Source organism: Meriones unguiculatus, chromosome 2 (genome assembly GCF_030254825.1).
Source record: "Meriones unguiculatus strain TT.TT164.6M chromosome 2, Bangor_MerUng_6.1, whole genome shotgun sequence".
NCBI classification, from domain to species: Eukaryota; Metazoa; Chordata; class Mammalia; order Rodentia; family Muridae; genus Meriones; species Meriones unguiculatus.
In genome coordinates, this window is record NC_083350.1 from 115921691 (window position 1) to 115946484 (window position 24794).

General features: G+C 36.4%; 1 protein-coding gene across 1 annotated transcript in view; it reads right to left on the bottom strand.

The window, feature by feature from the left end:
• Ptprq (protein tyrosine phosphatase receptor type Q) overlaps positions 1 to 24794 on the bottom strand; it is a 191558-nt gene that overhangs the window by 106052 nt on the left and 60712 nt on the right. The window contains exons 18-25 of the mRNA XM_060376921.1: positions 24198 to 24358; positions 23364 to 23509; positions 16166 to 16334; positions 13830 to 14123; positions 13307 to 13582; positions 12409 to 12560; positions 9516 to 9657; positions 7663 to 7932 (exon numbers count right to left, since the gene is read on the bottom strand). Coding sequence (XP_060232904.1) covers positions 7663 to 7932; positions 9516 to 9657; positions 12409 to 12560; positions 13307 to 13582; positions 13830 to 14123; positions 16166 to 16334; positions 23364 to 23509; positions 24198 to 24358 — 1610 coding nt within the window. The remainder of the gene's footprint in view (positions 1 to 7662; positions 7933 to 9515; positions 9658 to 12408; positions 12561 to 13306; positions 13583 to 13829; positions 14124 to 16165; positions 16335 to 23363; positions 23510 to 24197; positions 24359 to 24794) is intronic.

Sequence of the window (24794 nt, forward strand, 5' to 3'; positions counted from 1 at the left end):
GGGAGGGAATGAGGGATCGGGACACGGCTGGGATACAGAGTTAATAAAATGTAACTGATAAAAAAAAATAATAATAAAATAAAAAAATGGAAAAAAAGAACACACACAGCTTTAAAACAACTAAAATCAGTCTATGAGGATGGTGACTGCCTTAAGATGTGTGTGTGCAAGAGAAATTTCTGTGGAGGAAGAAAGCAATCTACATGTTGCCTGTGAGTATAACGTGGGTTGGTATATGATCCTTTCAAAACTCATTGAACTTCTGCAAAGAAATTTTTGTACACTTAACCATAAGCGTAAAGTACAATATAAACAAAAAGAGAGGGAAAAAAGGCTTTTCTATAAAAGCACAGTAAAATATTCTAAATACATTCTAATTTTTGCATTTTATAGATACCCAAAATACTAAACATTGGAGCTTCTGGATATTTTATAAATACAGATTTTTTTTGAAAGAATAAAACATGAGCTTTAATATAAGTCTAACATACCCACACCAAAGGAAACCTGAGACTACCCTAAGTACATCAGAGATGACTTGTGACATAATTTATCATGTTTAATTGCGGATGAAGTGCAGAAGAGCTTTTGACAATAGTTCACAGCACAGTTCTTAGGAAGGAAGCATGGCTTATGCGTTTAATCAATAACAGTAGAACATCCTAAAGACAAGCTTTGTATTCAATTTAGAGTCCAATCTTTAAAAATGTTAAACTTCTGTGTAATAAGCATCATTAATGTACTTGTATATAGATGTTTTAAAAGTGAAGGCAGACTTGCTTATTCATGATTGTCATCACAGCCTTCTGAAGACAGAGGCAGGAGGATCATTAAAAGTTTGAGAACAGCCTGGTCCAAGTTGCAAGTTACAGACCAGCCAGGGCTCCAACCAATAAGTCTCATACAATCAAGCAAAGTTATAATGTAGATTAGAAAGAAAAACATCTATCACAGAATTAATATAATTAGTAACAAACCACAAAACTAATTGCTAATTTTAATGCATTCCTTAATTGGTATTGAATCAATTACTTTATGTATACTTTTTGTTACCTGTCTAATAAATAATTCAAGTTTTAAGGTAATAGCAGCTCATAATAAGGTATCTAATCACAGAAGCAATACAAGATTTACTTGATGTTGTAGTACAGTGAAATTCAAACTACAATCCTAATAAGCTGAATTGCTAAGAAATGGAGTTTATTCTACTTGACTTCCAAAAGAATCTTATTGTGGATAGTATTTATTGTCTTACATTTAAAAATAAGATTCCTTCCTCAAATTTGTATTTTTATAATCCAAGGAAATAAATACTAGATGCTAAAGTTCCTTGGCTTATAAAAAATACAAATTTGAGGAGCATTTTGTATTTAGCATTTAATATGATAGAAATGTAATAGTCTGTGATAAGTATTTGTATGACTTATACGTTCAAATAATTTATAGTGCATCGATTTTACATTAAGTCGAAGTTAATATATTTCTTTGGACTTTTGGTTTTTCTCAATTCATTTATTGGACATTTGAGAATATGCCACTGTTAAATGTCATTTGTACAGTTTATAATCTCATAAAAAATTATAGATTCATTTCTAAGCCTCAAGTACTATGCTTACTAGAAAGAAAAAATTTTATGCACACACACACAACTTACTTAAAATTGAAAGTAAAAAAGAACAAGAGAAAAAATGAGGGAGGAGGTGGATATGTCAAGCCTGCTATAAACAGTATCAGCTACATAGAGCAGGAGTGGAAAATAAGGTAATAAGATATGCCCCTGTTCATAAATAAGTCTCCAAAAACTGTCTGAAGAACAGCTGGCTTTCGCTGGAGCTTGGATGAAGCCAAGAATGGCTGCTCGAGTTCACTTAATGAAAGATATTAGAGCAGCAAGGAGGTCAAGGGGAATTATGCATAGTAACCCAAATTCGCTTTTTAAAAATTATGTTTAAAAGAACTTTTAAATTTAGAATTTGATACCTACGACTGTTTGAAAATATCAAATATTACCCCTTTGGAACTGATCCAAAGTAAAAATCTGTGGCCTAAGTCTAACATTAAAACATTTCCCAGAGTGCCGCAGTGTTTTTTATAGCTCTCATTATATCAACTTGTGGTACTTTTTTGCTTTTTAGATCAAGTTCAGCTTAGAAAATATAAATTGTTTTCCTAAGTTTTCAAGCCATATTTGCACAAAATTGTACCTACTCTCATCAGTGTAACTATTACAGAAGATTTTCAGTCAGAAAATTCTCATGATGGAACCAAAGTTTTCTATTTTACCTTGTGAAATAGTGGAGAAAAAAAAAAAAAAACAATTCCAATAAACACAGATAGTGTTCTCGGTTTCTTAGGGAGAAATACCAAGACACAGGAGGAGTTTTCTGGACCAGTGCTTGCTTAGGTCAAAGTTGGCCCCAGAAAGTCAGTGCACAGGAACCTTGTTCCTTTTTGCTTGGTTCCACATGCTTGCACTGCAAAATTGCTGACGTCACTTTCTGAATCCATTTAAGGCCAAGCATTGCATCATTAAAAATGTTAAAGCACAATATACACATGTGATTTTTGACTCTTCTGTAGGCCCTCATACAGTGCCCTCTGTACATCAACTCATGTCTCCTGGAATGAGTATAGGGAGCAACACAACTGAGTTTGAAAAGACGCCCTTGGATGGACTTGGAGGATGGCAGATTTGTTCTTTCCCATTTCTCCCATGATCCGCAACTACAAACACTGAGGAAGATCAGACAATTGACAGAAGAACACATGGACATTCAAGAGGAAAGAGACTGGGGATGGTTACAATAGGAAATCAAGGGGTAGGTAGAAAGGACTGTGAGAGTCCAAGAGACAATTTCAAAATGAAATGCCATAATAATATTTATTACCTGACATGCTGCTTTAAAATCCCAATAAAAACTTGCTCTTTCAAAGCTTGGTGTCCCTGTCATCCTAGCAGTGAGAACTGGAGACAGGAGGATGAACACATTAGACAGCTAAGCTGGCTCACTGGTGAATTTCCATGCTGGTCAGTAGCCCTGCCACATAAAACAAACTGGCTATTTCCTGCTGAATGACACCTGAGATTGACCTCCGACCCTGACATGCTTACTTACAAACATGCATGTGTATTTATATACATAGAAGGGTTGGGGGAGGGAGGAGCGAGGGAGAAACAGGGAGAGAAAGACAAAGAGAGAGACAGAGAGAGTGACAGAGAGACAGAGACAGACAGAGAGAGATATCCCTGGGAAGAATGTGTGTTAAGGGCAAATACTAAGCAGCAAGAGAGTGAGCCAAATTTGATTTCTTCTCATGATAGGACCGAGAAAAGAGCCTGGCTGTACACTGTGACTAATTTTCCACCACAAATTAGAAGCTTGCAACAGCTATAAAAGTGCTACCATCTGAACAATGAGTTCCTAGAACTTACTAACATCTCATCAGCAAGCAATTCATATAACTCCTGACAAAAAATTAGGTACCTAACGAGCATTGTAATCATAAATATAACTACAGACTAAACTTAACATCAAATTTTAAAGAAGAAAAATACTTTTGAAGCAGAAATTAATATTTCATCTGTATTATTCTTCTCAATTACAGGAACTTTTACATTTGACTGGGGGAAAAACATTTCTACGTTTGCCTATTGGGTGTGTGGAAATAATATACAGCAATGGAGGAAAAGCCCTGATAAAAATAGCCACCAGAATAATGCAAATCATTTCTTTCTTCTACAAACCTGTAATTGCCTGAATACCAAATTCCTTTTGCCAGAAAAGTTGAATAAACAGAAACAAAAAAGGCACAATCTTTCTAAGTAAAGAGCAAAGGGTAGAATTAAGTTGATTATTACCAACATTAACTCATTTAAATGAAAAATTATGTGCTAATATAAAAATTCTGACTCCAGAAATATGGAACAAGTTCTCATGGTTGTTCACACTGACATAGGGGTCATAAGAATACACTCTGGTAAATGGGAGCACAGAACAGCATCAAATATGCTGATGACCAATTAAATCTTTGTTTATTATCCCTCCATTACCCCATCTAGGTAGATTTCCAAATCTAAATTGAGATCTATTCAAAATCTATTCAAAAACAGTTGTGACAATGATCTGGACTGTGAAGTAAGATAGTTGTATATCAAATGTACACTGAATTTTGGCTGTATCTTGGCTCTGTTAACTGCGTATCTGCTCTGTTCTCTTGATTGACTTTGGTTTAGAACACAGGAGTACATAAAATAACAATCACTATAGCTTTTGGAAGTCATTTATTTCAAAGCCATTATCCTTCCTTGTCTGCCAGTTCTCTGAGACCTGGCTCATGTCTGGACTGCTTCTGACTTTTTGTTTTTTAACCTGGCACTCCAGTTAAAGACCACTCACATGGGATAAAAATACTTCCTTCTAGCAATAATAAGCTTTCCTCTGACTGAGAAATTGTCACCCCTTGGTGGACCTGTATGAAGCTGTTCATCTCTCCTCAGACACACTTGTGTACTCTAGTCTACTACTTTAACGAATTTACATGCATGCTTGGATGCATGGAGTCAGATACTTCACCATCTGCAGCTCTGATGCCACAAGATTAAGCTATCTAGTACAGGAGTCTGGAGCACAAAGGCTTGGGATGTCATTGAAAGCTTTACTGAAGATCTTCCATTTGAGCTGAACTTTACTAGTTTTTCCTAGGTGTTTAGCTAACATTTCCTAAAATGAATAGATGAAGTCTATTGCACTGAAGATGGAAAGTTTGTTTTGATACATCCACTGGGTGAGGGGACAAGGTATACAAGAACATAGTTTGAGGGAAGGGATACATTTTTTTGTTGTTGTTTTATTTTTTATTTTTTATTTTTTTATCAGTTACATTTTATTAACTCTGTATCCCAGCCGTGTCCCTATCCCTCATTCCCTCCCAGTCCCTCCCTCCCTCCCTCATCTTCACCATGCCCCTTTCCAAGTCCACTGATAGGGGGACCTCCTCCCCATTCATCTGATCCTGTTTTATCAGGTATCTTCAGGACTGGCTGCAAAGCCCTCCTCTGTGGCCTAACAGGACTGCTCCTCCCTTCGGGGGTGGGGAGACCAAAGAGCCAGTCATTGAGTTCCTGTTAGAAATAGTCCTTGTTCCCCTCACTTTGGGGAACCAATTGATTACTGAGCTACCACAGGCTACATCTGAGTGGAGGTTCTAGGTTATATCCATACATGGTCCTTGGTTGAATGTCAGTCTCAGAAAAGACCCTGTGATACATTTTAACGGGTGATAAGCTCTAGGTAGGGTTTCTGCCCTGTGAGAATAGATGAAGCCCTTGAAAAACTGGGCTACCACCATGCACTGTGCCTTTCAGTATCACCTCGGTATTTCAAATAGCCAAGCCTGTTTTTTATATGACAGACATAAACTGGCAGAGCAGAGGAAATCTAAATTGTATACTAGAATCAACTCAACTGAGGTCCTCTAGTGGAGAGATGAGACTGAAGAGCGAGCTGGATAACTGTGAATAAGACCTCTTCAGAGTCATCCAGGGAAACAGTAAAAACCCAGCATACAGAATTCTTTGTTTTGCCTTTTTTCTTCTTCTTTTGAACCTGACTGCTACCATTGCACGCTAGACTCTTGGCTTTCAGTGATTCTCAGTGATATAACTCCTGTTTGTACCATAGAAAAACTGGTAGAGTTTCAACCCAAGACATATCAAAGATGGTGAAGCAGCTGTGATCATCAAGGAAGATGAATTTATAGCTGAGCCATTCTATTTGTCCCAACAGTATTCAGCAGCTAGAATTCTGAGTAAAGAGCGGGATCTTTTCAGAGTTAAGGATCTTCCCGAGAGAGAGATCACAATGACATGGATTGAAACCTAAAGAGCAAGAGAGGCTATTGCAGCAGTCTGTTCTAACCTGCAAAGGAAGGATGGTGAGAGCTTGGAAAGGGCATTGCATTCGAAGGGTGAGTTGAAACTGAATGGATGCTGAAACCAGAGAGAATGGAGGGCCTTTCGAAGTTCTGACATCTGTATCCTCAAGGGTTGAAACGGAAAGTTAAACTAGGTGATGTGGTAATCACCAGGGGCTGGGGCTCATATGAAGTGGTAAACGGTTTTGATGATACACCAGCGCTCTCATTAGGGCCTACAACTGGAGAAGTAGTGCTATGAAGAGCAAGTCCAATTTTTGTTCAAGCAGCAGGTAGAACAGAGTAGAAGGTAAAAAGGTTACACGCAAGGAAGCTGAGAAACTGACAGTTTCTTCTTGCAGACTACAGCGGCGTTTTTCTTTCACTCCCTCTTTTACTGAGAGGCAGACCCGGGTGTTTAGAAAAGATAATAGCTGCACAGGATTCTGATACTTCAAGCCTTAAGAGTCTGCAGAAGCATCAAGAATGCCAAGAAAACAATTATTATGAAGATGTGTTCTGAAAAGTTTGCATGTTTATTCCTTCATTAAAGTAATGATGACATGCACTGGATATGTTAGAGCATTTTATATTTGTGTAACTATCTTTGATTTCTCCTTTTATTAAGATTTATTCATTTTTATGTATATAATGTTCTGTCTGCATGTAGATATGCACGTCAGAACAGGGCATCAGATCTCATTATAGATGGTTGCTGGAAATTGAACTCAGGACCTCTGGAAGAAGAGCAGCCAGTGCTCTTAACCTCTGAGCCATCTCTTCAGCCCCTAATTTTCTCCATTCAATCTGCCATCATAGTAAAGAAGGTTAAATATGCACTCAGTTGGTAATCAGCTATCACCCCGGGAGGCTAAGGAAACACATGTTGTATTTTCTAATAAAATGTTTATTTCTTCCTATAAATGTGCTATAGTGGCTGTGTGTGGAAAGCACTTGTCATTGAAGTGAAAAGACCCAAGTCTGGATCCCCAGAACCCATATAATTGCTGTTTGGGCATGGTGGCCTACCGGTAATTCCAGAGCTTACAAGGAGGAAGAGATGTGGAATCACTAGAGAAAGCTGGTTAGCTATGTAGCCCAATTGAAGAGCTTGGCATTCAAATAACAGACTCTAACTCAGTACAGAAGGTGGACAGGGCTCAGTCAAGTCTCTTGATGTCATTTTCAACTGTCCATATGTACATACAACTGTGCATGTAAAGACTAATACACACATCCCCAGACACATATAAACACGCATACACATACAGACATACCTACTATATAGATATATTAATAAAAATAAGTGTCCTGTAAATACTATTGGCAAATGTATGATGCTAACTGTGAACAGCTAAATGTTGCAAATTTGTGTCCTGCTTCAGACTATTTACTGTTAGGTCTATCAGGCTAGTTACTTGTTTGAGGTTTCCAGTTTCACAGCGATAAACTGTTCCCATTAGTTACAGTAGTTACCTCTTTCAGCTTAGATACCTGTTTCAGGTTAGCTTTCCATTTCACATAAGTTACTTGGTTAAAACTACTAACCTGTGTCCTACTAGTGATAGTTACTTGTTCTATGTCATCTACTACTCCACACTAGTTACCTGCTCTTACCGTAGTCATTTACTTCAGGTCAGTCACTTGTTTCATATTAGCTACCCATTTCAAGTTGCTATTAATTCTATATTTCAGCTTAGTAAATTCTGTTACCTGTTTCGGGTTAGTTACGTGCTCCATACTAGTTACCTGTCTCAGGGAGTGTGCTGACATTGCACGTGCTTTCATTGCCTTCGCCAGCTGAGGTTGATGCTCTTATTTCAAAGACGTATGATGTATTGGCAAGAAGTTTTGTGAACGCAATCGTGTGGTCCTGGGGAGAGACTTTTGTAGAATTCCTTTCAAATGTTATCATATAATGAGTAATTATTCCATTTGCTTTTCGGGGTGGATCCCACGTCACTAACACTGACTGCCAGTTACTCGCCATACACTCTATATTCTGCACAACATCTGGAACTTAAAAAAAAAAAACATTTGCTCAAAGTTAAAATTTATACACACATAGAAAATTATTAAACTATGTAACCAAGAGATAAAATAATATTTTTATGAACACAGAAAAATGTATATTTAAAATGCAACTTTTCCAATGTATGTGTGACAAGTTCTTAACATAAATGTCTGATGGGCAACATTCTATCCTATCTTGCTAGTGCTCACAATATTGAACCTTTAATGAAATTATTTTCTAGGCCCAAGCAGAAAACACATTCTCATAATCTCAGAAATTCACTGGCCTCTGTAAAAGAATTTTAATCCAGCAACATGGTTGTTCTGGTAAGGGATCACATCCAAAGCCCTTCTAGATCTAGTTGACTCAGATGGAATGCAAACACACTCTGGATTAGAGTAGGATCTGTCTGGAAAACAGACACACCCATAGTACACACCTTTAATCCCAAACAGTGAAGTAGAAGGATGCAGCCATGTTTGATAATTGATAATGTATAACTGAGAGACAGAAAAAGTGATAAATCAGAGAAAGATTTGACAGAATGAGTCAGAGATAGGATACACCCAACTCTCATAAGAATAGAACAGGAAAGAGAGGCCACTTGAAGGCAGTGCAGAGAAAGGAGAGTTTTTCTGACTGAGAGTTGATTACCAGGAACTTTACAGTGACAGGCTAGGCACAAGTAAAGACAGAATGAGCCAGAGAATGAGAAGGCCGAGCCAGAAGATTAAAACATATTGCCAGAATTAGTTTGAGGTCAGGCAGAGTAATTCAGTCAGAATCAAGAGAAACCAGTTTTAACCAGTCAGCTTTGAGTGGAGTTTGGGCCAGAACAGTGAGATGAATCAACCATCAAGAGTTAAGAGCCAGAAAGATTTAGGAATGGCTCTCATCTCATCTCCTCTGAGGAAATGAAAACCTTTACAGACCTCACATCCAGGCAGTCACAGATGCCAGCTTTCTTAACCAGTATGGTGCTGTCTTCTCAATACTTAGTACTGAATATTTTTCAACACAAAGCTGTCAATTATCACTATACTGGGCCAACAATACTGGAAAGCCCATAAACAAAGCAAAGGTATTTTACTAAAGTTCTTTGAAAGAATATAGACCATTTTAGATTCCATTGGAGGAACTGTTTAAAGGGTCTCAGATTTTTCTAGTAGAACTTTCCTCAACTTCCTTGAAAATAACTTCTCTTCTCTAGAGTCCCTTAACACTTCATCCATAAACATGATTGTAGGTGAGAAACACTGGCCACTTTCCATGGAAATAACCAATAATGTCCCCTAATTTTAGTATTAATCACATAGCTTCATTGTTCTCAGAAAATGAGGACAGTGGAAGAAAACTGCTCTTTGGTTAATTCAGTTTACAAACTGTTCATAGCAGAAAAAAAGGGATGCAGTTATTATATAAATGGAATTTATATAAATGGATCCCAGATATGATCCAGCCTAAATTTCAACACTGAAACTCAATTTCCCTTTGAGTGGAATGCTAGTGGCACCTTATTAAACAGGGAGGGATGGTGAAAATCTTAGATATGAGAGCAAACATCACAGAGGCAGAAACTGAGACTAACCGGACTCTTGGGTTGTGAATTTCACTACATTACTGAACTGATCACCATTTCCAACTTTGGTGAATGCAGACACACTAACTGAGTAGGTGCTGACAGGCTCCAGTCCAGTGAGTTTGACAGCAGTCTGAAAACCTGAAACATTCTGAAAAACAAAAGATCCTTAGTCACAGACATCTTCTCATATTTGTTTGTAATCAGATATATTTGAATATACTGAATATATTCCTTTTATATTTAACCTAGGAGTTGATGAATATGTATAACTAAAACAACATTTTTGCTTGGGGGTATGCTGAGCTTATGATACAGGAATGGACTGGGTATCATTTTGATCTTGGAGAATCTGATCAATTTTTGTTTTTGAAGTAATTTTTTAAGAATCATTTGTTTATTAATTTCCTTTCAGTTTTCTAAGTTAAAGTTTCAAATTTAAACACAAACTATGGCCAGTCAGGAGTACTCATTTCTTCCAAATTCACATTCACTTACTTTCTAATATCTACTAAGATATATTTACATGTTTATATATCTGTAGTAGAGCCAGGGGAAAGACAGCCACAGAGTCTCCAAGGAACTTAAGTTAAAGAATCTAACTTTTTGTTTTTCTTTTTTCAAGACAGAGTTTCTCTCTGTAGAGTTGGCTGTCCTGGGCTTGCTTTGTACTGGAGAATTTAATTATTCAGTGTAATAAATTAACTTATTGGCTGTTGAGTACATTTACACAAAAGGAAGTCTTTAAGAAGCTTTTTATTGAATAAATGACTTCTTGCTGCACATCAGAGTGACCCAAATGCACAACCAATGTCAATGTTCAGGTGTGGGCTGATGCGGTGGCAGTGACATCGGAATGGCTCTAATGCTCTTCTGCCTCCACAGAGCCACAGGTAACTGAGAACACAAAAATAACAAGACAACCGAAAAAGAATGAAAAAGAACATAAAGTGATCCTGGCAAGGAACGTTGGCAGACACAGGAGCAGTGAAAGACAGAGAGAGGGAAAACAGCCAACATGGTAAACTAAATATTTAGGACTGGGGGTGACATGAGAGGAGATTTAAAGGAACTTGAAGGAAAATATAATCATTAAAAGGACTGAAAATAATAACAAACAGAAGTAATCAAATGTAGTAGACTTTTAAGATTAAAACTACCTGCTCGAAAATCATATACTTAATATTTTGTGGCATAAAATTATATTTTGATACTAGTTAAATATTAATAAAAACACATAATAGCAAAGAAAATATTGAAATCATATTCAGGTATCAGTATATGGTTCTTCCATGCTCAAAGCTACTATGACAGTAGAGGAAACTTTTGTTCTTTTTTAAACTGTGTGCAATGTTTGCTAATGCATTCATTATATGCCTGGAATTGTTCAATCGGTTTTATGTGGATTTACCCTTATAATGTTCTTTCACATATGAAGACTTATAATTCTTATTTTTAATTTGAAAAAAATTGTCTTAAGAGGATAAGCAACTTCTAGAAAACCTCACTGTGAATCTCCATGAAAAGATTAAAACCAGGTAATTTGATATCAAAGCCTTTTCTTTACTGTTCTGTTAGGGGCCATTATATTAATGATCATCATTCTATGGAAATTATATCATATATATATACAGGCACACTCCAATGCACAAACAAAGTAATCTTGAGGATGGAATTACTCCAAGAAAATTAATTCTCTCCTACGAATATTTTTGTATTGCCTGTATAAAATACAAAAATATGAGAAAAATCTGAGATTAAAGTTAGTATAGATAATAAAGGACTACATGCCTGAGTCAATACAAATTTTACAGTTCTGGGAATAAGTCCACATTTAGGAAGTTACATAATGCAAATCTCTTCAACGTTTCAGATATTAAAATAATATATTAATTTCCAGGAAGGGAGACATTGTTTTTGGTGACAATAATAAGCAAACGAGCCATAACTGTTGCTCTTGATTTTCTACTATTCACTTCATATGCTGAACATTTAGAAAACTGATATGCCATTCAAATAAATTATAACGTATACAGTTTTGAATGTTTACTCTGTATTTTGTACTCTCCATGCAAGTAAAAAACAAAACAAAACAACAACAACAAAAAAAACCCCTCTGGACGTCATTTGCTGTCAGTAAAAAAAAAGAGCTTTCTTAAGTAAATATCAGCTAACTAATAACATACTTTGACAATAAAACCCTAGTACTCAAGCACCCAAGTTTCTGGTACATTGTTCTGTTGCTTCTTGTATATTTTTTCACTGACTCTATTTCCTTAAAAAATGGAAGAAGGAAGAGACACCAAGTATTACAAATGCATTACCACTGAAAGTCATAGAGTAAAACTTAATTACAAAAGACCAGGTGGTATAGTATATCATGCCATCTAGGAAGATTCACACAAGACCAGTGTGAATGCTTTTGTGCAAAAGTTAAAAAGGTTTATTTGATACTTATTATATAAATAAAAAGAAGTATATTATGTAATCTATTTTCAATATGCCACACAAATTACTGTATATTTTCTAGCATTAATTAAATGGTGCAATTAGTTCTTAAAATGTAGAAGCTGATAGTCAAGGTAAAGTGTTCAGATAAGTATTCATATCAGTTTTCATATCTTTCAAATGGTCCCCTATATTTTCACAAAAATCTGTTATTTCAGAAAAAAAATGATTTGTAAATGAATATTAACATTGTTCAATTAATTATTGTGGTGCTTGGGATCAAATCCAGAGCTTCACACATAAGAAGCAAGTAGCCCACCACTGACCTATTTCTCCAGGTCCTTCCCTTGCTTAGTACGAGGCAGCTTATTTCCATCCCCACCCCACAGCTCAAAACATCTTAACTCAGGTCCTGAGTGCCTGAAATAAATATATGCTATTATAATCAACCTACCTTATACAATACAGTATCAGTTTCATGCTCATGAATTTTAAAACTATATACTTTAACAATACCGCCTGGAAGAGGACTTGGGCTCCATGTCAGCCACACAGATTCTGAAGTGTAGTTGAGTAAAGTCAAATTCTGGGGAGGTGCTAAAGGCACTGCAGGGAAACACATTATAAAACTTGTGTTCACAAAACATGTAGCATAGAAATACTGTCTCGAGTCTAGCTTCTTGAAGAAACTAATTCCAGAAAGTTATAAAGCAATCATATAAGGACCATGCACGGAGATAACCTAAGACACCTGCACAGATGTAGCCCATGGCAGTTCAGTATCCAATTGGGTTCCATTGTAACAGGAACAGGGACTGTCTCTGACATGAACTGATTGACCTGCTCTTTAATTACCTCCCCCTGAGGGAGGATCAGCATTACCAGGTCACAGAGGAAGACAATGCAGCCACTCCTGATGAGATCTGATAGACTAGGATCAGAAGGAAAGAAAAGACCTCCCCTATTAGTGGACTTGGCAAGTATTCAGAGGGGGGAGGTTGGGAGGGATTGGGATGGGAAGAGGGAAGGAACCACATGGGGGATAAAAAGTGAATAAAGTGTAATTAATAAAGAATTTGAAAAACAATCATATGATCTAACTCTAGAAACAAATACCATAAGCAATTCTGCTCTTATATTTACAACCCGTGCTTCAAAAATAGTTTTAAACACAATAGGTAATTCTGAAGCCTGAACTGGGATAAAAGAAAAAGTGGTCAGCAAAATAGGTGAAGGACTGTAAGTTGGCTACAAGCATCTCTAGTGTTCTTCATTGTTCAGGCTGTTCCTTAAAAACAAGAAGGGAAAGTTGAATAGAGAACTCACTGGAGGTTGAATATTTTCATGCTTACCTGACTCATCTGTGTAAAAGAAAAGAATGCTGGAAGGACCAAGTCCCTTCATAGTTCTTGCAGCAGCAAAAAAACTATATAAAGTAAATGGTGAGAGTTCTTCCAATACTATGTGGTTACCAGAAGTGATGAAAGTGTGATTTGCGTGTGGTCCTTGTAAAGTTAAATGATAACTTAGTATTTCACCATTTGGCTTTAGTGGGGGATCCCATGATAAGAGAATTGAGGTAGAGGAAAGGTTTTTAAAAGTGTTGATTACTGGTGGAGTTTCTGGAACTATAAAAGAAAAAGACAATGTTAAGTGACACAAAAACAATTTTTTTGTTAGTGAAAAAGATGCTTCAAATATAATTGGACTCAATTTTATTAGTAAGCTGTTTTAATTTTAAATCACTTGGAACTTACTATGTCTGTTAAAAAAAGATAATTACTTGAGAACATAATTATAAATAGGGTTTTCAAAGCAATATGAACAAAGAACAATAATAATCAACATAATAGGCGATGATGGGGTCTTTCCTACCGTCTTCTTCAGTTTTGATGTATAGCTGGGAAGTATAGATCTCAGAGAATCCCTTTTCTGTTGAAGGGGTGATTTTAAATATGTAGTCACTATATTTTTCCAGATTTTCAAAATACATGCTGTTTTCATATGTAATCAGTGGTGGTCTCACGTGGCGAGGCGGGCTCCGCTGTAAATTCAGTGAAACATAGTAGAAGACGAGGCCGTTTGGCTGCGATGGTGGCGCCCAGCTCACATTTATTGCAGTTGATGAAATGGACTCAAAAGTCAGGTTTCCAACAAGTCCTTCAGGTACTGAGGTAGGTAGTGACCAGAACAGAAAAGCCATCAGTATCACAGCTATAACAATTTACAGATTGACTGTCATTACTGAAACACATCACCAGCTCGCACCGATACATTATGTAAATGCAGATAAATGCAAATTCATATGATACGAAAATTATTTGAAACAAGCCTTATCATTCTTAACACGTGTAAGAATTGTGTTTCTACACATTCTCCCGACTTTTTTTTCTTACCCCGTGGAGAATACATCTGTTTATATGCAATGCATATTTCTAAATGCTGTAGTTTAGTAATTACTTCAATAATGCTTTTACTTTCCTTATTCCAAAGAATATACACATAATGATGCTCAGTCTGTAAGAGACTTTGCCAAAGTCATGTTTGTAGTAAGAATATGTAATGTGCTAAGTAAGCTTTTCTGAGTTCCAGTAAATAGATGTCTCCAGTCAACTAAACAGCAACCCGCATTTGCATTTTAAGAAGTTCTTCATTTACTTTACTTTTTATTTTCGGATATTAACTAGACTCAGTGTAAATTTGTAAGTCCCACAGGTTTTATACAGTTTTTATTTATGGTCCTGCAATTATAGTTGATAAACTATTATGGGTTGCAATGATCTGGGAAGAGATCTACAATTAAAGAGTATCCGAAGTAATATTGACCACATTATGCTAAAAGTAGTCACTAAACATTCATCAACTACAGGTTTTCACATATTGATTATATTCTGTGTGTGAATTTTTCCACTATTCAAGTTATTTTTTGCCAAGAACAAGCAAAGATTCATGTTTGTATTAGTAAATTAATGATTCTTCAAACAACATTTCTCAGTAAGACAGTGGTCTTTAAAAAGTAGAGGAGACGGAGAGATGGTTCAGCCTCAAGAGCATTTGCCACTCTTCCAGGGTCCTGAGCTTGGGTCTCAGAACCCACATGATGGCTCACCACCTTCTGTACCTCCAGATGTGGGGCGAGGAGGGTTCTTTTCTGCTCTCCAAGGGAACTCCAGTCACCAGATGCACTCACATACATTCGGGAAACACACCCACATAAAAAAATAAATCTTTAATATTAAGCAAAATAGAAACGGAAGTCACGTGGGACACTGTGCGGTAATCCTCTTTCCACTGCATTCTGAAAATTGAAACTGAAACAAATAAAAAGTTCAAATCTAGCTCAGTCATCAGCATTTTGTGAATGTTCCGCATGAACAGGATTCTGAAGAAGCTGTATACAAAAAAAATATTTTCATTAAAAAATAGATATTTTTATTACGTTTGTCACAAAGGAAAATTTAAAAGTAGCTCATTAATTCCTCTGTGGATCCAAAGCCAGAAAAGAAAATTAGATGCTGGAGGTTCGTTCAAAGCAACTTTTGAAACAAATGGCAAACATACAAACTATTACACGGGTCATCCAGGCTTGCAAGAGGAGTGCTCTTCCCTGTCCATTCTGGATGACTGGGACATCTCTCAAAGAAACAAAGTCAACAGGGTTTTAATGAATGGTGATAAGAAAGCCTTTGAACAGCCTGTCCATTATTCAAGTTATTTTTACGAAAGGCAAGCAAAATATTCCCTTGTCATGCTTATATTGGTCAATATATGGCTTGTTAAATCTACGTATGTTCAAATGTTATTATAAAGTATGGTGGAAAGAAAATCAAGTACGTCTTATATAGGACACTGTAACAGAACAAAATGGTGAAATGGGATTTAGTATATGTTAGAAGTAAAATCATAGAAAGAAAACTTGACTTCCAGTTGCTTCTGAAGAATCCTCCAGTGAAAAACTCTCAGCACACGGTTAGAATTTATTACCATCAGCCCTGTGAAAATAATATCATAAGGGAAAAAATAGAATGAGCTGTAATAGTTGAAATAGTCTTAAAGCCACATTAAACACATTGAAACTCCTAGGATAAGTAGTTAAATGTGTCTAGCAGATTTTTAATATCAATTTACACAAATAGAGAGAAATTCCTGAGATGACTTTGAGATTTTTAATTTTTCTGATTAAAGAAAAAGAAGCGTGTTCATTTACATACTGTCTTGGTCTGTGTATACATGAATTATGTCACTGCTTTTATTTCCAGTTCCAACCGAAGTGCTTGCTGTTAGCCAAAAGGTATAGTAGCTGAATATTGCCAGTTTATATATCCTTGCAGATACTGTCACATTGTCAGACTCATGGGTTACTTCAAAGAGTGTAAAATTCTGAAAAACAAGCACATTGTTTTAATAGTTCAGAGTGTGGTTTAGTACGTACAGATGTTGCAAAAACAGTGATTAACTAGAAACTGTCTGCTCTCATTTTAATATTTTAGCTCTTAGGAGAAACAACATTATAATGTTATCACAAAATTAAACCAGAATTATGTTTGTACTAAAAGTACTAGATGTTAGCGGTTTTTTTCACCAGATCAATATATAAAATATTAAAGATAAAAGCACTGAGCTTTACATAGCAAAAAAATGTCAAATGGCCAAGAGAAAACTCCAGGCTATGCTGACTAAGCTGAGTCTCCCTTGGAAAACTTTTAGGTATTTTTCAATGCACTGGATACTTTCCAGAAGATCTGGAAAAAAAAATAAGATAGCTTTTCACTTTCTTCTTCAAATTAATAATTATGGAACTATTTGCCTTATCTACAGACTCAAACCACTACTATTCATCTCCAGTGGCTCTCTGTTGTACTGTTGTAGAGAACAAAGAAAAGAGTGAGAAGAAAATTAATCTTTTTTTTTTTTTGGCATGTAAGGAATCTGCATGAGATTTAAGCATCGCCCTGTGGTTATCTCACGCAGGGTGATCTTTTCTACTTCTATCCATTTGCCTGCAAATTTCATGATTTTTGTGTTTTTAATAGCTGAATGGTATTTCATTTTGTAAATGTGCCACAATTTCTGTATCCATTCCTCTGTTGAGGGACATCTAGGTTGCTTCTAGATTCTGGCTATTACAAGTAAAGCTGCTATGAATCTCATTCAGAATGGCAAGCAGGATAGATACCAGAAGCCGTGGAAGAGAGGAAACAGGATGGGAGCCTACTATAGAGGGTCCTCCGAAAGGGTCCACACAACAGGGGATCAAAGCAGATGCTGCAACTCACAAACTTTGGGCAGAGCTCAGGGAGTCTTATAGAAAAAGAGAAATAGATGAACATGGAGAGGATAGGAGCCCCGCAAGGAGAGCAACAAAACCAAAGAAAAAAAAAATCTGAGCCCAGGTGGTCCTGCAGAGAACCAAAAAATACCTGAGCCCAGGTGGTCCTGCAGAGACAGATGAACCAACTAGGATCACACATAGAGAGGACCTAGACCACCTACTCAGATGTAGCCAATTGGTGGCTCAGTCTCCATGTGGGTCCTGAGTGAGGGGAGCAGGGGTTGCCTCTGTCCTGAACCTTGTTGCCTGATCTTTGATCACTTGCCCCTGGTGATGCAGCTGTACCAAGCCAAAGAGAAAGAGAGAGGATCCAGGCAGTCCTGATAAGACTTGATAAGCAGGGGCAGATGAAAAAGGAAGAGAACTCTCCCTTTCAGTGTCCTAGGGGAAGGGGATAGAGGGGAAGAAGAAGGGAGGGTGGGACTGGGAGGTATTGAGGGAGGAGCTTCAGTAGGGATATTTAATGAATAAATTGTGAAAAATTAAAATTGAAAAAACTTAAGAAAAGAAAAAATGAATCTGTGTCACAATTTCCTTTCTGAATAACATTTAAAATAAAATACATAAACAAAAAAACAGAATTCTAAAATTAAAAAAATAAATTTAAGTAAAAACACAAAGTTAGCTAAGAGCAGTGCATCTAGTAAGCTCAGCACCTGGAAAACTGAGTCAAGAGGATTCCTAGTTCAAGGTCAGTCTGTACTACACAGTGAGTTAGAGTAAGCCTGAGCTACATAGTTAGACCCTGTCTCAATACTTTTATAAAAATGTTTGCATAAAAGTTGAAAGCTGTACCACATAACTTACACAAATCACTTTAAAACTAACAGATCTAAATGAAAGTACTGCAATACAGAGCTGGACCAATATGTAATCTTGAAGGTTCTCATCCCTTCACAATAAAATAGGAATAAGTGTACCTCCCACTTTAGAGGAGTTATTGAGCATTAGACTCCAATAACAGACACAAACCAACCAATACAATGCTTAATCACAATAAAAGAAGGAATTACATTGCTCAACCCTGATATTCCACCTGACAGACAACAGGATGGCTAAGATGAAAATCACAAGGGACAAGACATACTGGAGAAGTTGTGGAGTAAGGGGAACCCTCCTCCATTGCTGTCGGGAATGTAAACTTGTACAACTATTTTGGAAATCAATCTGGAACTTTCTCAGACAATTAGGAATAGTGCTTCCTCAAAACCCAGCTATAGCACTCCTGGGCATATATCTGAAAGATGCTCAAAATACAACATGGACATTTGCTCAATTATGTTCATAGCAGCTTTATTCATAATAGCCATAATCTGGGAAGAACCTAGATGTCCATTAACTGAAGAATGGACGCAGAAATTGTGTTAAATTTAGACAATTGAATGCTACTCAGCAACTGAAAACAAGGAAATCATGAAATTTGCAGGCAAATGGATGGAACTTGAAAAGATCATCCTGAGTGAGGTATCCCAGAAGCAGAAGGACACACATGGTATATACTCACTTATAAGTGGATATTAGACTTGTAATACAGAATAAACATACTAAAATCTATAGTCCTGAAGAAGCTAAACAACAAGGAGGATCCTAGGGAAGATGTTTAATCCTCATTCAGAAGGGCAAAGAAGATGGACATCAGAAGTAGGAGAAGACAAGGAACAGGACAGAAGCTTCCACAGGGGGTCTCTCAAAGACTATACGTGGCAGGATATCAAAGCAGATGCTGAGACTCATAGCCAAACTTTGGGCAGAGAGCAGGGAATCTTATGAAAGGAGGGGCAGATAGAAAGACCTGGAGGAGACAGGAGCTCCACAAGGAGACCAAGAGAGCCAGAAAATCTGGGACCAAGGGGCTTGCAGAAACTGATGAATCAACTAAGGATCATGCATGGAGAGCACCTAGACTCCCGCTCAGATGTAGCCCATGGGCAGCTCAGTCTCCATGGGGGTTTCCTACAAAGAGGAGCAGGGGCAGTTGCTGACATGAACTTGGTTGGCTGCTCTTTGATCACCTTCCTCTGGCAAGGTTTCCTTACTTGGCCACAGAGAAAGAAGATTCAGACAGTCGTGATGAGTCCTGATAGGCTAGGGTCAGATAGTAGCAGAGGAGGACCTCCCCTGGCAGTGGACTAGGGGAGGGACAAAGTAGATAAAGAGAGAGGGAGTGTGTGACAAGGAGGAGACGAGGGAGGGGGCTACAGCAGTTATACAAAGTGAATAAATTATAAATAATAATGATGATGAAAAAATAATTAATACAGGATACTGTTTGATTGTTATACTCAAAATTATTCTAAAATTTATCAACTTAAAATTTCAGTATTTTTTGTGCGTTTCTTTTTGACATTATCTTTGAATACAAGAAAAGATTGCTTTGATTTTGTATGTCTTATTTGATAATAGACTTGTTAAAATCATGTAAAAATTTTCTCAGAAAATATGATATATGAGCTTGGATGCCTTCCAATTCGTCAACTACACTGATAGGCTTATGCACGCATCACCTAAAAGAATTAATTACTAGAAGATTATTACAATGAATTTTAGGGTTTTTTTTTTTTAAATTCTAATTATCTGTACACATCACAACCAAATACTGGATTATTTTGACTCACCCAAGGTTCATTCCTGTGGGGTGTATGCATGACTTCGCATGCATAGATGTTAAACAAAGTCACATTATCCAGGTGATCATTTCATTCATTCCTCATCTCATAGTTTTGGCTGTTTTTTGTTTGTTTGTTTGTTTTTGTTTTGTTTTGTTTTGTTTTGTTGTTTTGTTTGTTTGTTTGGTTGGTTTTGGGTTTTTGTTTGTTTTTTTTTCCTCTTGATGATTTTGTTGGCTCAAATTATCTAACTAAACCTTAGTACTTTACACATGTAAATATGGCCAGAAGGAGTCTTACAAATGCTCTCAAATTTTATAATCAGGAAAACTTACTTTCACACTTTTAAATACATATGGCATCCTGCCACACATATTAAGAAAACATGGCACATGTTAGTAGAAACTGAAAAATGTAATAGGTAACTACCTTTTACATTATAAACACACCGTGTGCTAACTGAAGGAATAAAGGTATATCACTGAGCACTAGCAAGGAACTTAAACTCCTCAAGAAGCATGGAAAGATGGCTTTAGTCCGTGCTCAAATGCTTCTAAATTATAGCTAAGTGTTGAAAATCTTGGCCCACAGCAATAATTTTATGACATTTCTATTAAAATATTTATTGATCATTAAAGCTATGCATGAAACTATTCCAGGAACATAGAGGAAACATAAATGTCACATGTCCCATTTTTAAGGTGTTAGCTATAACAGAAGGATCCTAAGACATGGACCAGATGTCTGGAATCGAAGGCAAATAAAATACGTTAAATGTATGGTGTTCCACAATTCTGTGAGAAGGAGAAATCATAAGATAAAAGCTATATACATAACTTTTTATTTCAACCATTTCTTCTACCAACAGATAGAGAAGATATGCTACTTTGAGCTTTAATTTTAGGAGTACATTAAAGCCTGAGTGAATGTGAAGCAACATGAGATGTGCTTCTGAAATGTTTTAGCATCATTAGCCTCTGCTCTCTTGCAGCTGTCACACTTAAAAGCATTCTTAAGATTACTTAAGAGGAGATAACCTGTTCTAAGACTGATGAGTTGAAAACGGGATCATATTATATACTCGGGTTTGACTATATAGGTTTAGCAGATCACGCTGAAACCGTAAGGAGATGTTCAAAAATGAGGGGCAGTTCTAGACAGCAAGAACCAAACCATAATCGTGTGCAAACTGCAGGGAATTTGGATAAAAATGACAATTGCCAAGATCTCAAACTACACAAACAATTCTGTGATGCTTCTTTTAAATGCATAAAAAGAAAAATCTTCAAGTGGGACATCATTCATGGCACAGTGAGATAATGTTAAGTCTGTGAGGGACTCGGTAGTAAGAAATAATTAATTGTCTCGCTTCTTTTCAGTTTTCAAAAGAATAAAGAAAGTCTTTTGATGCACAGAGAAAAAGAACAGATCTTTCTTTTGTTCTTTGTTCTTAAGGCATTTGTTTAAAAATATCTTTGTCTATAATTACACTTGTATCTATATTTATAAATTAATTGTCTTATTTGGTATGAAGTTATACAACGCCATTTATAGGGCAAAATGTGAACACTGACCTGACTTCTGGACCCTGTGTCCTGCTGCCTTTGCCTAAGATGGCTTGCAAAGCTCTGGCCTTGTCTAATTCCTCAGTAGCTCCCACTATGCTACAGAGGATTTCAGCAGCAAGCCACAATACAGCCTAGTCCTGGAGTCCTTACTCTGATTAAGCTAAGCATCCTGACTAAGAAACAGAATTAGGCTACCCCAAATTACAGAGTATCTGCCTTCTTCTTTTAATTAGGAAGACACCCAGAAAGAAGAAATACTGAAGTCAAATCAACTCCGCAAGTCACAATCAATTCAGCAAGTAAAAACCTTACTTTGTAAATTACAGAATTTCTTTTAAATTCCTGTTTTTCAGATTATATTCCAACTCCCATCTTTGAATTACACTCCTCTTTTTATATATTAAATATATTAAAAATATTTAATTTGTAGAAATAATATAACTGTGTTGAGCAAAATTGAAACATTTCTCTTAATTAAATTTGTCTCAGCTTTTCCATTACTTCTATATTTATATTCCATTAATTCTTCTCTGCAAACTACAACCCCAAGTTCTACATTCTGCAGAATGATAACCATATGCCTACTGGTCATTTTATTTTTGGCACTAAAAAATAACAATATCATTGTTACTATAAACACTCTCTTCCCAATGATAAAAACCATTTTATTTGAAGGAAAAAAATACTAGATTCTAAATATTTGTCCCCATAACTACATATAAGTATAGTCCTGAGCCTTCATCAATGAACTTCACTTTGAACAGACAGAGAGAGAACATTACGGAAAAGCACAACCAATCAAAATGCAGAATTTGGAGGCCAGACTCAATGGACACATCTACAAAAAGCAGTGAAGTTTGTAAGAGCCAGAGGATGACAAAAGTTTGCTATGAGATTGTGTCAGAAGATACACGCACAAGTTTCACCCACATGACTGCTCAAATATGAACTGAACAAGGACAGTATCAATGAATATGACAAAGCAGATGGTAAAAGGCTGCGAGGCCTCAACTCTGCACAAAGATGTACAGGCAACCGAACAAAGCTGAAAGTGGGGAAAACGGTCTCCACGGAAGAGCACACCAATTAGTTATCCAAAAGCAAATAATCAGCCCTGAAGATATACATACAAGCAACATTGTACAGATAGAGCAGGTTGTTTTTTGTGTATTTAGGAATATATACATACATACACGTATGCATGTAACAACAATTAAAGAAAAGTGGATGTCATGAATTTTAAAGAGATCAAGAAGGGGCATGTAGGGAGCTTTGGAGGGAAGGGAGGAAAGGAGGAAATGCTGTAATTATATAATAATATAAAAAACTAAAAGAAATAATTAAGAATGTTCAAGAATAACTACTGAAACTGTTCATGTTGTATACAAACAAAATTAAAGTGTATTTTGAGCTAGAAGTAAGCAAGAGTTAATGAAACCATTGTTGTTTAAAAAGAAAAGTTACTGCAGAAAACAAAATTCTATTTTGTGGTTCCAGCTTCATTGCTGTTCACATGCATAAAACTGATACACACATAGACAGACAGACTGACAGATAGATAGAGACAGAGACACAGAGACAGACAGATCAGGTCGAGACTTTAAACTACCTGGCTTTTTTCCACCACTAATTTTATACATTAATTGGACTTTTATAGGAGGCAGTCATCCCCAATCAGTGGACTTGGAAAGGGGCAGGGAGGAGATGAGGGATGGAGGGTGGGATTGGGAAGGAATGAGGGAGCGGGATACAGCTGGGATACAGAGTTAATAATATGTAACTAATAAGAAAAATTAAAAAAAAAAAGAAAGAAAAAGAAAATACACCAGTGTGCTACTATAGATACAAATAGTCTACAATATCAACAATATTAAGGACATAAAAAGTAATACTCAACTCTTACCTGCACAAAAGTCCCTGAAGTATTTTGATAATAAATAGAATAATATTGTATGATTCCATTAGGTTTGACAGGAGGTTTCCAAAAGAGAATTATCGATGAAGAACTGAGATTCACATAATGGACATCTTTGGGAGGATCACTGGGTGCTATAAAACAAGCAATTCAGAAACTTTGCAGTCATGGCAGGAGTTAAGTTGAAAAGTCTGAATTTTCAACAGTTTTAAATTGAAAGTGGGAATACTCACTTTTTAAAAATCATAAATTAGGAATAGTATCTACATGAATGTCAGAAATTAAATGCAGACTGTAGACTGAGCTTTCCTTCTAGTCTCTTACCATGTGAAGTTGGCAAAGGAGGGTTTCATAAAATACCACCCTGCCTCTAAAGGATGGTCACTGCTCATGCAGAAGACATCCCAGCCAATTTCTAGTACAGAGCACATGACTATGAAATCCTATTTTAATGGACATTCTTGAAATAATAAAAGCTAAAAGCAAACGGAAAGTCAACATCATGGACTTTATTTTGCTAAATTCAGCCTACAGATAAAATGCTGATCACTTGTTAAATCCTGTGCTGAGTCCAAGCACAGGTACTTGTTCCTTACTCTTCCTCAGAACCCTGTGATTATGTACACTGTGTTTCTGCTTTAACAAACGGGAAATTGAAACATCGTCAGATTACCTCCATCTCCCAACAGCACACAGGGAGGAAGTAGATGCAATTTTGCATCCAGCTAACAATGGATTTTAGGCTTAATAATACATTTTGATATTTGATATATTTTTTTAGCTGAATAGTCCTCAAACTGATGGCGATCCCCAAGGACTCACCTCCCTCTGGTGTTCGGAAGTTAATGATACTGCTTCTGGTTTTTCCGTCACCAAATTTGGTGCTAGCTGTTACATAGGCACTGTAGTCAACATTATAGTCTAAGTCAGTCAACTCCAGCGATGTTTCAGTTGCATTAGCAGCTCTTGATGATGACTTATCCCTAAGAGAGACATAGAAATTGTAAAATTGACATTTACATTAAATGTTGCCTCATACTCTTGAGAATTAATACATCAAAAGTCTATAGCAGTCATGTACAGTAGTTTATTGGATTAAATTGATAAAGATGCCACTTATTCTGAAATATTGAAAATAGCAAACTTCAGAATACTTCAATAAATTAACTTCATTAGCTTTCAAGTATATTTAGTATTTCAATCAAGTGTTACTCAGGTGTTTACAATTACAAGTAGCTTGGGACAATCTTGGTGGATCTTGGGATAGCTCAACTTCATTGGATTGAGAAGTGCCTAGGAAAAGCCCACCTTTAGTTTGTCTGAGAGTGTGTCTTCAAAGAGGATTTACTAATAAGAAACTAAGTCATCAATGTGGGTGACATTATACCAAAAGTTAAGGGCCTGAGTAGAAAAACTGTA